This window comes from Alligator mississippiensis, chromosome 1 (genome assembly GCF_030867095.1).
Source record: "Alligator mississippiensis isolate rAllMis1 chromosome 1, rAllMis1, whole genome shotgun sequence".
In the NCBI taxonomy this organism is placed as follows: domain Eukaryota; kingdom Metazoa; phylum Chordata; order Crocodylia; family Alligatoridae; genus Alligator; species Alligator mississippiensis.
In genome coordinates, this window is record NC_081824.1 from 228493720 (window position 1) to 228508106 (window position 14387).

Genomic DNA, 14387 nt, shown 5'->3' on the forward strand with positions numbered 1-14387 from the left:
GAAAGACTATGAAGAGAAGAAAGATTTCCTTTTATCACCACATCAAGGAGTTAAGACAGAAAGAGGAGGAGAAATAAGAAAGAGAATTAACTCCCAGCAATGATCAATAGATACTTTTTTTTTTTTTTAAGGGAAAATAACTTGCAGGATTCAATGACCAGAAGTCTGTCATAGTGTAACAGATCTTTAAAAAATTGTTAGGGAAGTCTTGGGTCCCAGAAATTCTGCAAAGAACCTAATTACAGGACAAAGAGACTTGGAAGTGATAAGAAAGAAACTAGGAAGCAGTACCTGACTGCCATCTACTAGAAAGACCTGAACCTGGTATTCCCAAAGCAGGCTGGATGGGAGCTTCCCTCAATACTTTTAGACTGCTGGAAACTGAAGCGTAACCTGGATTGCTTAAAAAGGTGACAAATACAGAATCAAGGAGCCAGAAGACCTGTGGAGACCCTTTGCCAAGATCAGTTAGTGAATTCTGTCTTTTTGTGCATTGGTTTCTCAGAGGTGTATGCATGTATACTGAGGGGAGGGTAGTGCATGCATGTGTCCTGACGAAGAATGCCCTGCATTCAAACCTTGTCCAATTCATCCCAACTACGCAGCTGGTCCAATAAAAGATATCATCCAATGAAATTGTTGCCTGCCTTAAAATAAAAAAGCAACTTTGGCAGTAGACTCCTTAAAATAAGATTTGGTGAAAAGCTTAAAAAAAAAGCAGAGCAGCTGAGGAAGTAGCTATGCCACAGTTGCAGGCTCTGCACTGATAAGTGTGTTGCCAGAAGGTCAAGGAAAGTAATTATTCCCCTCTATTCACCATTGGTGAGGCCACATCTGGAGTACTGTGTTCAGTTTTGGGCCCCCCACTACAAAAAGGATATGGACCAATTGAAGAGAGTACGCTGGAGGGCAACAAAAATGATAAGGGAGCTGCGGGATATTACTTATGAGGAAAGACTGAGGGAACTGGGCTTATTTAGTCTAGAAGAGAAGAGACTGAGAGGAGACTTAATAGTAGGGTTGTGTGAAGCTTCCATCGCTGGTTCAATTCGGCGGAGATTTGGCCTGATTCAGTGGCTAAATCTCCAAATCAAATCAGGAGACCCTTTCATCTCTCTGAATCGAATCGGAACCCTACAGATCTATTCGGAGATATTTCGGGAAGATTCAATGATTCGGACAGAGACAACTTTAAATGTTTTTTCTACATACCTCAAGGTACCAGGTGGCTTGCGCATTGCGATGCTGGAGCAGATGGAGCATCCCATGGAAGCATCCCAGCATGCTCAGCAGCAGACCCGGAAGTGAACCAGAAACACTTCCGGTCCGCTTCTGGGTCCGCCAGGCAGCGTGCTGGGCCCCCCCCAGCTTGGCAACTGGTGCCTCCTGGGTCTGGGGGGGGCGGGCACCTTGGGTCACCATAGAGCCAATCGCCAAGCCAGTTCACTTCCGGGTTTGCTGCCGAGCACGCAGGGGGCTGCCCCATGCTCCTGTGGGACGCTCCATCCACCCCACCATTGCAGTGTTCCCCACCCATGCCTGGTACCTCAAGGTATGTAGGAAAAACATTTAAAGTTGTGTCTATGGCTGAATCACTGATTCTCTGAATCAGCATCAAATCTTCAGATTCGGCCAAATCGAATCGGGGACAGCGATCCGAATCAATGAATTGAATCATTGTCCCCAATTCAGGCCAAATCAAAATCAAATATGGCCTGTTTCGCACACCCCTACTTAATAGCAATCTTCAACTACCTGAAGGGAGGTTTGAAAGGGGATGGAACTAGGCTATTATCAGTGGTGAGAGAACAAGGAGCAATGGTCTCAAATTGCAGCAAGGGAAGTTTAGGTTAGATATTAGGAATAATTTTCTCACTAGGAGGGTAGTAAACACTGGAACAGGTTACCAAGAGAGGTGGTGGAAGCTGCGTTCTTGGGGGTTTTCAAAATCTGGCTAGACAAAGCTTTGGTTGGGATGAACTAATTGGGGCTGGTCCTACTTGAACAGGGAGTTGGACTAGATAACCTCCTGCGGTCCCTTCCAACCCTAATTTTTTTTATGATTCTATGATTCTCTTTTGCTGGCTCAGGCCCCCTAAAAGCAACCAAAGAGAACAAGTAGAGGCATTATCAATGCAAGACAGATCAGATCTGACACTGAAAAATAGTGACCTATAGCACGTGGTAACAAAGAAAGGGTCAAGCAGTGCCAGCCAGGCTCTCAAAATCTATACTTAGGTCTATCAAAGGTCTGTCAAAACACAAATAAACAAGGCTGAAAAGAGTCTGATCCCCATGTGAGGGTAGAACCATTCCTGTCAAAATGATGCCAGACCACTGTTTGTCTAACCTGCAATAAAAACTTCCGATGATGCAAATCCCATAACTTCCCTATGTTATCTGTTCCAGTGGTTAATCATTCTTGTGCAAAGGATGGATGTTTAAGGTTAAAGGAGAACAAACCTGTAGACTACTCACAAGTTTAATACTCATGACTTGGAAATACAGTAAAGAGGGTTTTACAAGACAGTTTTGTCAGAGCTGATTTGGATCAGTGCCTCAACACAGTGGAACTTTCCAGCACAAGGCACGGTAAGGCAGGGGAATTCTCGGCATGGTGAAGAGTTCCGGCGGGGATAGAGTTCCTGCCGAGGAAATGCAGATTTGCATAATATGATTGGCCAATGTTAAATTATTCCCACGTGGCGGCTGGCAATTGGCTCGCTAGCCATAGGTTAGGGGCGTTTCCGCCCTAGTTGGAGAACTCCGTGATTCCCCCTGGAGTGGAACTCCAGCAGCTTGATCACCTGCCAACAACTCCCCGTCGTTGAAGCCTTACGACATATCCTCCGTGTTGCATGCCCGAGTTAGACCCGAGCTACCTGGTCTACAAGAGCTCCTCGATTAGCGACTAGAGATTAGAATTGTTGCAACTACGATTGCCTGCGCTGTATATGACTCTACAGTGTAAGCAAAGCTATCTCTGTTTTCCAACTGATACGTGTCCCATCTGTGCCTAATTCCGCTCCGGTGATAGAGAGTACCCATCTGCCCGTCACGGGATCGCAGCCGCAACCCCAGCTAGCGTTTCCGAGGATTCCCGATCCTCGGTCCCCCCTCGGCCCCCACAAGTTTATGTAACCTCCCCACAGAAATGAGCTCCATACAACATACTGCAGTTCTCCTTTAAAGGAACACTATCAATTTTAATTGGTCATAGAATCACAGAAAAGCAGGGCTGGAAAGCACCTCTGGAGGTCATCTAGCCCAAACCCCTGTTCAAGGCAAGATAATCCCTCTCAACTAGGTATGTAAATATTGTTCACAAATTATCTGTTTAACCTCCTCTAATTATACTGATCAACTGATAACCCAGCAGTTCAGACAGCTACTGCTGGGAGCAGTTCTCTTGGAAGCCATTCCCCGGACCCTTTGCCAGGGGGAGGAGGTGCAGTGGCAAGCCCTGTCAGACAGCACAGCTCAGGTAAAGCCCTGAGCGGGAGGGTGCACCTTATCATGAGCAGCTAATTGCTTCATGAGTCATTTAGGCTGCCCACTGTTTTCTTCTTTAACCTCACAGGCTATGAGTACTAGTCTCCCTCGCCCCTCCTCCTCCCTCCCTCCCTGCTTGCCCTGCCACCTTCCAGTTCCTGCTAGGGCACCCCACAGCTTTCATTTCCCCCTTCCCTGCCAGACTACATCTGCGCTAAAGGGTAATTCTGAAAGCTAGGAACACCAATCAGGTGACTGGTACTCCCAAGGCTGGAAACCCAATCAGCTGATTGGCACTTCCAACCCCAGAAACGTATTGGTCACACATTCAATTTAAGGCATGATGGAAGCCAACCATAAAATTATTACACATATTTTGTGTAATGCTTTTATAGCTGATTCCCTGTTTTATCACATCATTAACTGCATGAACATGTAGCCAGGTAACTATGGAAGATGTGATTAACTGGTTAATCACATCTTAAGTGTAATGCCTGCCAAGGGCCTTGGCTGCAGCCAACACCAAATGTTGGAAGAAAGGTGGAGGAAAAAAACCCCCAAACCCTGCTGATGCCTATAGCAACGAAGGGCAAAAAGTTCCTTCCTGACCCTTTGTAGCAATCAGCAAAGCCTAGAAACATGGAATTAACCATACAATCTATATTCTGCTCTGAACCTGGGGCAGCAAACATAACTCCCCATACAATGCCTCTTTTGGGAGAGGCGGAACTCCCTTTTCTGCATCCCCCTGCATAAAAATTATCCCAACTCCTTTAACCTTGTTGCATAACTAAGCCAGCTGTGGAGCTCTTTTTTGTTCTCTTTCTGCTGAGTGTGGTCCTCTCCAATATCAACCTTCTTTAGGCTGCAGAGTTCTCCTTGTGACCTCCCAGCAGCAAGTGAGCACAAGCAATGAGAATGGGGGCTGGGGGAGGGAGGTGGGGGGACAACTCCTGGACTTCTAACCGTTGTCTTTCAAGAGCACTCCAAGCATAGCTACTCTAAGATCAGCCCTGGACAATGCGTATCCAACCTCTTAAAAACCTTCAGCGAGGGAGATTCCACGCCCTTCTCCAAGGAGTCTATTCTACTGTTTCTAACAGTGACGTTTTTTCCTGATATCCAATCCAAACCTACTTCGCTACAACTTCAAGCCAGTAGTACGTGTCCTGCTCTCTCCAGAAAAAGAGAAAAAAAAAAAGTGTCTTCCCTCTTTTTTTATGGCAGCCCTTCAGGTATTTGAAGACTTACTATATCCCTCTTAATTGCGTTTTCCACAAGCTGAATCTGCCAGTTTCTTTCAGCCTCCTCTCACGTACCCTGCCTTCCAAGCTACTAATCATTTTTGTTCCCTGCTTCTGGACCTTCTCAACATCCCTTTTATAATATGGAGCTGTCATAAATATCAAGAAAATCATTAAGAAAATATTTGGGGCAGACTAACTTATGCTTTTAAAATAAAATTAATACATGTTTTAACCATGACAAAATTGCTGTCATCTTCATGTCAATTAGCTGGATCCTGCTGTGTTCTAATAATGACATTTTGTATTTCAGTGAAGGTTTAGTAAATATCAAATATTTCTTTGTAAGCATATGACAGAGACTTAATTTTAAATACAAACTTAGCTTCCAAAGCAATTTTTTTTGAAAGAGAGAAGAATTCCATGACAAATCCAATAACTGAGAACCCTCAATCACATTAGGCCTTGATAGACTCATTTCAACAAGCAAAATATGCAACAAGTACATTTTACACAACATTAGTTTACCTGACTGCAGAATTCTGTGCCAGGTCACGCAAGGTTGGAACAGGAGACTGCACTACTCTAAAAAAAACAAGGTAGAGAGAGAGAGAGAGAAAAAAAAAAAACTTTGTTTAAAGGTTTCACACTAATTCTGTATTATTTGAATCTCCTGTACTTTGAGACTGTTGCAATAATTCATATCACTCAAGCAGTCCACACTCCATAAAGCTACATTTTAAAAATGTGCTCCTTTGCAATTTAAAAGAACGACAAATGTTCTGTTTTTATGTTTTGGGTTTTTTAAAACATTTTAACAGCTGTTTAGCTGTTTCCAAATGGCATAAAAGTTCCTTTTCTAACTAAAGTATAGCATGCTATTTTATCGTCCTTTTTCCTTAATAACCTGGATAAACTAAACCCCTTTTATCCAAGAAGTGAATTAACAGTTGACACCGAAAGAAACTGCCATTGTTAGTAATTGGGATTTACTTTCCTTGGTTCATACTCTGGCCCATAAACAATTTCAAAATATCACATAGCTTAAGTTATCCCAGAAAGCCATGCCATTAGGCAATGCTGTGGATTCAACTACAAGGCATAACATTTGTGACCAAATTAAAATGTTTTTTGTAAGCCATGACTTATTTTGAAGATAGCAACACACGCCTGCCTAACACCCAATCAGAGATGTGGGGCAGAAAATTTTCCAGTGCTTTATTTTTGCGTGGGAAATTTTCCATTTCTAAAAATTCATTGTTTCATAAAATTCATTAGTAACAATGAATGGATGCCAATACAATATTAGGCAAGCTTGGCAGTTTCAAAGTTGTAATTAGTGTTTTTCAGGCGATTATCCCTAGGAAGTGTGTGAGAAAGTACATATGTATGTTTTATTGATTTGTAAACAGAAGGGTAAATACACTCATATAACAATCCAAACCAAAATCAAGTTATGAATTCACCTAATTGGCTGTGCAGGTCAAATCAAAACCAAATGAAGGCACTGCTAAGCTTGTTTCTATTTCTCAAAATCTCTTGCTTCTGGAGAATCAGGCAGAAGCACAATTAGTGAAGAAGCTGCAGTGTCATGATAAGTTGCCCTTGCCCATAGGCTCACTGGTAAAACCATCCTTTAGCGAAAGAGAATGTGGTTCAAGGAGTTCTGAATCAGGTTTGCCTCAATCCGATTCTGAAACGTAACTAAAAAGCAGTGCATGCAATTCTACAGATAGTGATGGTGAAACTGGAGGTGCTGCAACGGCCTCAGCGGACGAGAGTTAAATTCTGCTGAAGTAGATGAGTGGGCAACCATGGCATATCATGCACAGTTCTTTGGGTGTGCTAAAATTAGTATGTCAACAGTGTTTAGTGCTTTCATTGTTTTTCTTAAATTTAGACAAACAATGTAAGGGAAGTACGTGCTATTGTGTATTGTCTTTACATTTTTACAAGTATTGAAATAAAAATAATTTCTTTCCACGTGAAGCTTTCAATTTGTTTCAATATAACATTTAAATCATATTAAGTGTGCTGTATTTAAATTATTTTCCTAATCAAACATTTCAGTTCAAATACTTGTGGCTATTAGGACATAAAATTAACATGGAGGTACTTTTTTAGTTTTGTTTGCTAAATATAAGTCAAATAAACATGCTAAACCTGATCACGTTCTATTTAGGGCATTAGAAAATGTTCCAATTCAAATTTTCCAGAAAACCTACATCTCTGAACCTGATAATATACATTCCAGAAAAAACAACTGTTCTTCATGTAAGAGGAGCTTCAATCTCCTCAGCTGCATCTATTCTAGAGAATTTTAGCAAAAAACTTGCCGTGTGTTTATTGCTACATCAATGAATTGTCTAGTTACTAACGCAGACTGGGCTTTAATGACTCAGAGCCTTGTCTTCATTGTAAGTGCCACATATCATTATCATCCAACCTTTCTGAGATTTCTCTGAATTACCATCCAGTACAGTTCAGAACTGCTAAAAAACAAACAAACCGCAAACACAAACTCCCTCTCATACCTAATCCAGAATCATGCCTATCAATGTTGGACAAAACAGACCAAGCTATGTTACTTGATGAATACAATCAGGTGGTTGAGAAGAAATCATTCTTGGAGGAGTTTCTACTTTTTTTATATCAATATGGTCACTATATTTTGCTTACTTGCATAGCAAAGCCTTATACCTAATTTCCAATAAATTCACAAAGGACACTTATCCTTCATTTAGAAATCAAAGAGTTAAATGAAAGCTTGCTTGTTTTTTGGGTTTTTTTTGTTTTTTTTATTAATTACAATTGTTTCGGAACATTTCGGTGAGGGTCCAGATAGAAAACACCAGAGCATGGTTTTCTCTGAATTGTTCTCTAATGCATTCAACACTGAGGACAGCCGATACTAAATGCCAACGAACATAATCCAACAAAGCATGCAGTGCTGCAAACTCCACATCGTCAATGAGCGAAATTCCTCAAATACAAAAGGAGATCAGAAACCGAGACAACATGAGATTATCGAAGAACATCAAGCTCATCAATGAATTTAACATGTATTCATGTGTTATAAATCTTTTTCTTAGTTCATGGTGCATAAAATTCTCTTTACACCAAATAAATAAAAACAGTCTTTCAAAGGAGACAATGACAAACACGAACCTCTTAGTTCCGTAAACAATTAAATCCAATTTGTAGAACACTAAATATTTCCAGTGTTAATTGAAACCCAAACCATATGAAGTAGAACAAAACAATGCAAGTGGCAACCCATCAAGACTAGCTCAAATTTTAATATGGACAATTATTATACAGCCTAGTCTGAATACCAATGTAAATTTTTAAAAGATTAACTGAAGTGAAATTAAAGTTAAAAATATTTTTTTAAATGAAAGTTAAGACATTAAGGGTTGTTTTTTTTTTGGGGGGGGGGGAGGGGGCGGGGTTGGGGGCCAGGGGAGATCCTTGTTTCAGTTTAGACAAAACTGAAGGAATTATTTTTCAGCAAGCAACAACTCATACTGAAGGCTATACTTACTGATCTGGAAGAACTGGATTTTCATTCAGTGAAAGTTTTCCCTGGATTCCATGGCACAGTTCTGGGGGCATATCAACTGGCTACGGAAAAAATAATTGTTCAGCTGAGGCAGACAACCAGACCACTATTACCACCACCACCACCACAAATGCAGTATCTTTAGAACAAATTGAACCTACCTCTGTAGTACTGGATTTATAGAGCTCTGCAATGAAGTCACAAAGGCTGTGATTTTTTCCAACAAAGAGAAGGTCACCACCCAGACTATTTCTTCGGTCTAGAAAAGAAAAAAAAGTCAGAAATTCAATAGAAGAACACTAGCAAAAAAGTGCCAGAAAGAGTACACCATGATGATATCCATTTTCAGCAGACGACTAACTTCTGCAGAAGAAAGTTTCCCTTCCACTGAGAGGAGAGGAATGTACAAACTACATTTGACCTATGCCCGCATTCTTCTATGGTACTGTTCAGAGGGAAATAAGGGTGGAAACAGATGTCACCTTTCTTCATCTTTGTGCTGCCATAAAATTATGGAAGCAAAAAGCAAAAGCAACATACCTGCTGTTGCAACAAGAACGCCCAAATCTGTCACCACATCCGATAGTAGTAATAACGTCTGCCACTCTACAGCAGGGGACATCTATTTGCTTTATGGTGGGAGAGCACAGGCAGCCAGAAGCTATCCATGGTCTCCAGCCCCCCTTGGCAGGGAGACTCAGAGCCTTAAGGGTCCCAACCCTGCACACCTTGGGAATTTTTAGGCAGGATCAAACCCCTCAAGTCCTGCGAGAGCCTGCCTGGCTTTCAGCGTTTACTGGGTACTTCTACACCAAGGCACCAGAATCACAGCAGACTAATTCTACTGAGCATTACAGCAGCAGGCAAAAAACTGTGCTAATGAGCTAATGCACAGTAGAATTAATCTACTGCACATCAGTGTCACAAAAAAGCATGCGCCGTAGCTACTGTGCAGTAGCACCGATTACAGCACATTAAGTTAGTACCTGTAAGAACAGTACTAAACTTAACATGCCATGATTATGGTGCATTAATGAATGTGTAGACGTGCCCACTGAGAAGTGCCCCCAGGATCTCCAGAGCATGTCTGCGTAAGTGGGGAAAGATGGGTAGGTGCTCCCAGAGCTTGAGGGGCCCAACTGGGGAAAACAGAAAGCCAGGCAGGCATTTCCAGTACTTGGAGGAGGCTAATCCTGCACAGGAATTTAGGGTACTCAAGACTGGGCCCTTCAAGCCCCGGGAGAACATGTTGCTCATTGTCCTACAGCATCAATGGGTGAGACAACAGTCCATGACAGCTGGAAGGCTAGAAGGCCCAAGGTGGCACGAGTGGCCATGCAGGATCAAACTGATGCTTGGAGACTGCCTTAAACTGCTTTGAGAGCCAACTCAAATTTTAGGATTTTTTCTAGGGATGGAAGCATTTTTCTTTCCATGATAATTATTCAGGCAGACAAGTCTCTGCTACCATGTCTGTTCAGTGTGCCCCAGAGGCTAGAACTGTTTTGGAGACCTTTTAAAGAAGCAATAGAAATAGCTGCCAGATTTAACTCAGATGAGTCAGTGGTCCATTTAAGAAATCACAAAGACAAAACCACAAAGCGTATTTGTGCTATAGGCCTAATATTGAAAATCTAAATTTTCTTGCAAAGAAAGAAAAGGACCACTATCACAATGCCTCAGCTGGATGTAACCCAGATAAAAAAGTCTGAACCTGGAGAGAATCCTGATCCACCTCATGACATGGCTGAAAAGGTTCCCAACATAGTACTTCAACTAAAGATGCAAAGTCAAAAAAAGTAACTGATGCATCAGCCTATACAGAGCTCAGAAGCTAGGCTAGAAGATTTTCTATATTTTGTTTAGATACAGTTTGCTTGATGGAAAGGATTGGCACAAGGCCATTCAGTTTTTACCAGAATCTATCTTGTCACAGGAAAATAGCCGAATATATCTTTACTGAAATGTGTTCATCTAACAATTACTCATTTAGGCAGGGTGCAACAACTGGATCATTCAACACGATAACCTGAAAATTAGTCTTCAGCTTCAAAATCTTGTTTGGGTCTATTTAATTTAAAGTAAGTGCTAACGAAAGCTGGAGATTCTGTTTTTACATCAAAGATTTACAGTCACTGAATCATACCTGAACAAAGGCTGCAGCCTGGCATAAGGAAATCAATAGCAACAATCTATTATTACATCTTGCTCATTTGAGGTTTAATACTGTATACAAGACAAGTACATCAATAATGGAAGCCTTAATAATCACCAGGGATCTAGGTTTTCTGTTTCCCACAGGGAAAAAATGTAGAAAAATACAGATTTCCCCCTTTATCCAAGGAAAATGTGGATTTCTCATTTTAAAAGAGAAACCTGCAGATTTCATAGTTTTGCAAAGAGCTCTCTGCAGGCTGGCAGAGTTACAGCCTGCAAGGGGCTGGGAGGGAGCGGGAGGAGGGTGGTTGGGCAGAGGCCACCATGCTCATGTATATGTGCACATGACCACCAGGCAGCCTGGAGAGCAGCTCCTGCTGGTAAAGTGGGTGGGGAGTGGGGTGGGGAACTGAGGTTCCCAGAGAGAGGAAGAGAGTTGGGCAGGCTGGGGCTGCTGTTGTTGCCTAGGTTGGACGGTGCACGGGGCTTGGAGCTGGAATGTGCAGCTGCAAGGCCCTGGCAGGGAGCAGGACAGGGCCATGGACTGCTTGTCCAGGGGGTGGGACTGGCTCCCCGCCACTGCATGCACTCCTGGGGGGCCAGGAAGGACCCATGCCCCCCAGATCTGTGCACAGGGCAGAGGCAGGTGTGGGATGCCCGCTGCGGGCTCAGGCTCCCTGCCCTGCTGCTCTCCCCTGGGGCCTCTGAAGCCCAGCGGGTGCGACCTGACACTGCCAGGCACAGCAGGGCCATGCAGGAAAGCTGCTGGCAAGCTCTGCACTACCCTGGTGAGGCACCCTCTGCCCAGCCTTTCATTTTCCTCATGGATTTTGTTTGTTGCTTTTTTTAAAATCAGAGAATTTGCGATTCTGTAAATCAGAGAAAGCCAGGATCCCAAATAATCACATAAATCATAATGAAATATAATTCTTACTTTCTTCAGAAGTGAGATCAGGGTAAACCTCTTCCAAAGCAGCTCTCAGGCGGCGTTCATCAACAAATGGCAACAGAGCAACACCTAGTTAAAACAAGCTAGTTAGTTATACAAAACTTCTGCATTCATTGAAATAAATCAAACTATCTGGCTTACCTAAAAGAAAAAGAAAGTGTTTTCTCACATACTGAATGGAACAACTGAAAATAATCAAAAGGTTCAGTTGACACACATTTTACTGATGTCCACAAAAAAGTTAATTCCAGTTTTCCTTGAATTTTCTTCTTTACACTACGAACTAGCAACTGTAGGGCAACTTACACAAACACTATACATGCTACAAGGAAACAAACAGCTTGATTTTCAAAATCCATGCTGCATTTTTAATTAGGATTTTTTTAAAAACGAAAATAGACAGAGAAGTCAGAAAAATCAATCAAATAACCTTAATATTAAAAAGTCACTTCTGATTACAGCCATTCTCCATGAAATGGTAAAAATGTTGGACGGGAATGTTAACTTTAAACTGTTATTTCATTTGAAATCTTTAGTTTCAAGGTTCTTTAAAAATATATAAATATTTTACTTATAATTTATGTATAACCATAAATACAATATGTAAATAAAACTAATCTGGACAGTTTCTGAAATAAGACTTAAAAATTGGATATTTAGGGTGTGGTGCAGCATGGTATCACAAATGCATCCTTACTTAGGTACTGATTTTGTAACTTCTATCAAAATAATGCAACACAACCTGCTTGAACACATTTATTATACTTGGTTACCTCTTAGCTCCCTCATCATTATGCACTAAACGTTTTCCTTTACTGACAGGCAATAATACAAGCTTACTAGTACACTGGTACTTATAGGTCTTCATTTGTTTCTGTACTAGTTCTACGGTATGGGTCTCCATAGAAATGTTCCTACTTCATTAGGCTCTAAAGACCTACAGTTAAGATAGATTTTTATATGTCGATTCCTTCTAGTTTAACTTAGTTTTCCTTCTTGAACAGATGTCTTTAATTAGCTAAATAAATATTAGAGATAGTCAGACATGTTAGACTAAAACACTGAAGTTTAATAGGTCAGAAGTTTAAATTAAAAACAAAAAATCTTGAAGCCTTATGATAAAAAGCAAGTTAGGCTAACGCTGTATATTCTTTTTGCCAAAGGAAATAAAACAAGGACAGTTCCACCTCATTTGCTTATGAAGTAGTGCAAGAATGAGAGAAGTCACCATGTAACCCAGATGACTATTGCTTTATTACAGATCATTCAAAAAAACAAAACCAAACCCCATGCACATCCAAGTTAAAAGCACCCCTCAAATGCATCCACTTCTAAATTGAAGCAACAGTCACTCACCGCAAGACAGAAGTCCCTCATCTTACATTTACATATACAGAACTACATTAAATACATTGTTTATCTTTTAATTGCTGCTAAAAGCAACATGTGCTCAGCAATGGAAACCAACTATAAAGTTGATTTATGCAGCCAACACTAACCATGACTATAAAGTACATGGTCTATACTGGACATGACCTACAAGGGACAATTTTTTTAAAGAGAATTTTTGGTGTTCCAATTAAAATCAATTCCAAATCTGCGAGCCAGTCAAGAACCATAAGTGGTCCTACTACCAGCAAACGTCCTCCGCCCCACCTGGGGTTTCAGATGTTTCCAAATCCTTTGGCAGGCGTTCTACATACAGGCCTAAGCCCGGAAGCCTGGGATTCAGATGCCCCCGAGTTTCGCATGTCCTCAGCTGTAAGGCCCCAGGGGCAGGGCATAACTGTTCTTCTGGTGTGGTTTAGTACCTGCCAAGTTGTTCGGGCTTAACGCCAATTTTATGGAAGTGGAAGGCTCCTCCCTAGCTTGCTCCTGCAGCCATATGGCTGAGGGCAAATGAAACTTGGGGGGATCTAAACCCCAAGCCTCCAGGCTTGGGCCTTCATGTAGGATGCCTGCCAAAAGACATTGGAAATATCTGAAGCCCCTGGTGGGGATGGAGGATGTTTGCTGGTTGTAGGGCCACTTATGGTTCTGGACTGACTCATGGATTTGGACTTGATTTGGCTTGGAACATGAAAAATGTATTTATTTTTTAAGTTTGTACTCTCTCTAATTAGGTGCCAAACTACTACTTAAATGTGCATTTATGGATTACCTGTGCTTAAACTTGCAGCAGTTTAAAAAAAAAAAGGTAAAATGTATCAAGGCTGGATGAACTAGGTTTATGGGTGCTATACATAAATTGCTACAAATATCTTTATTTCAAGGTCAGTTTTTTCAGATTTGTTCCTTACTTTCATGTGCTCAAGGAGAGCAGGGTCTGACAGTAAGAAGGAGGAAAGAAGCTGAAGAAGGAATCAGTATGGAGGGGGAAAGCAGAGGGCAAAGGGCCTACCAGACTCCCTAGATTTATTTTCCCTGCTGTACCAGTGGGAGGGGGGCAATTTCAAGACAAACCACCAATTAGATTCTATACTTGAAAAATTATATCCAATTTATAAATTGTGCATATATAGAATATAATCAGGGTCATCTTTTATACAAGTAATTATGGTAATTAAGCGAGGAAGTAGGCCATAAAAATACCACGTATCACAACTAACAATACTTTGGCATATTTCCATGGCATGGAATAATTAGAAGCTTTTACATAACATTTATCTTCAGCCTATTAAAACTATATCAATATTAAAACAAACATAAAAGTAACATTATAAATACAAATATATACAAGAAATATTAAAACTATTCAGGGAAGACAGGCAGAAGAGAAATGGAAGAGGTACTGCCCTATATATAAAGGCTATGCTCTGACGTACAAAGTGGAAGGTTGGCCTATTGAAAGCCTCTGGGTAAAAGTCAGAGGGGAGAGCAGCAGATGTGATGTCATGGTGGACATCTCCTACAGGCCACCAAACTATAAGGTGGTGATGAACAAGGTTTTCTTTAACCAATTGATGGAGGTTTCCAAATTGCA

The 14387-nt window shown here is 41.3% G+C and overlaps 1 protein-coding gene across 3 annotated transcripts in view; it reads right to left on the reverse strand.

Annotated features, from left to right (window-relative positions):
• The window catches only part of XRN2 (5'-3' exoribonuclease 2), a 103489-nt gene that overhangs the window by 26927 nt on the left and 62175 nt on the right, over nt 1-14387 (reverse strand). For all 3 annotated transcript variants that reach the window (XM_059720246.1, XM_019491018.2, XM_006277350.4), the window contains 4 exons: nt 11390-11473; nt 8460-8557; nt 8281-8360; nt 5265-5321 (listed from right to left, as the gene is read on the reverse strand). In XM_059720246.1, the coding sequence (XP_059576229.1) occupies nt 5265-5321; nt 8281-8360; nt 8460-8557; nt 11390-11473 (319 nt within the window). The remainder of the gene's footprint in view (nt 1-5264; nt 5322-8280; nt 8361-8459; nt 8558-11389; nt 11474-14387) is intronic.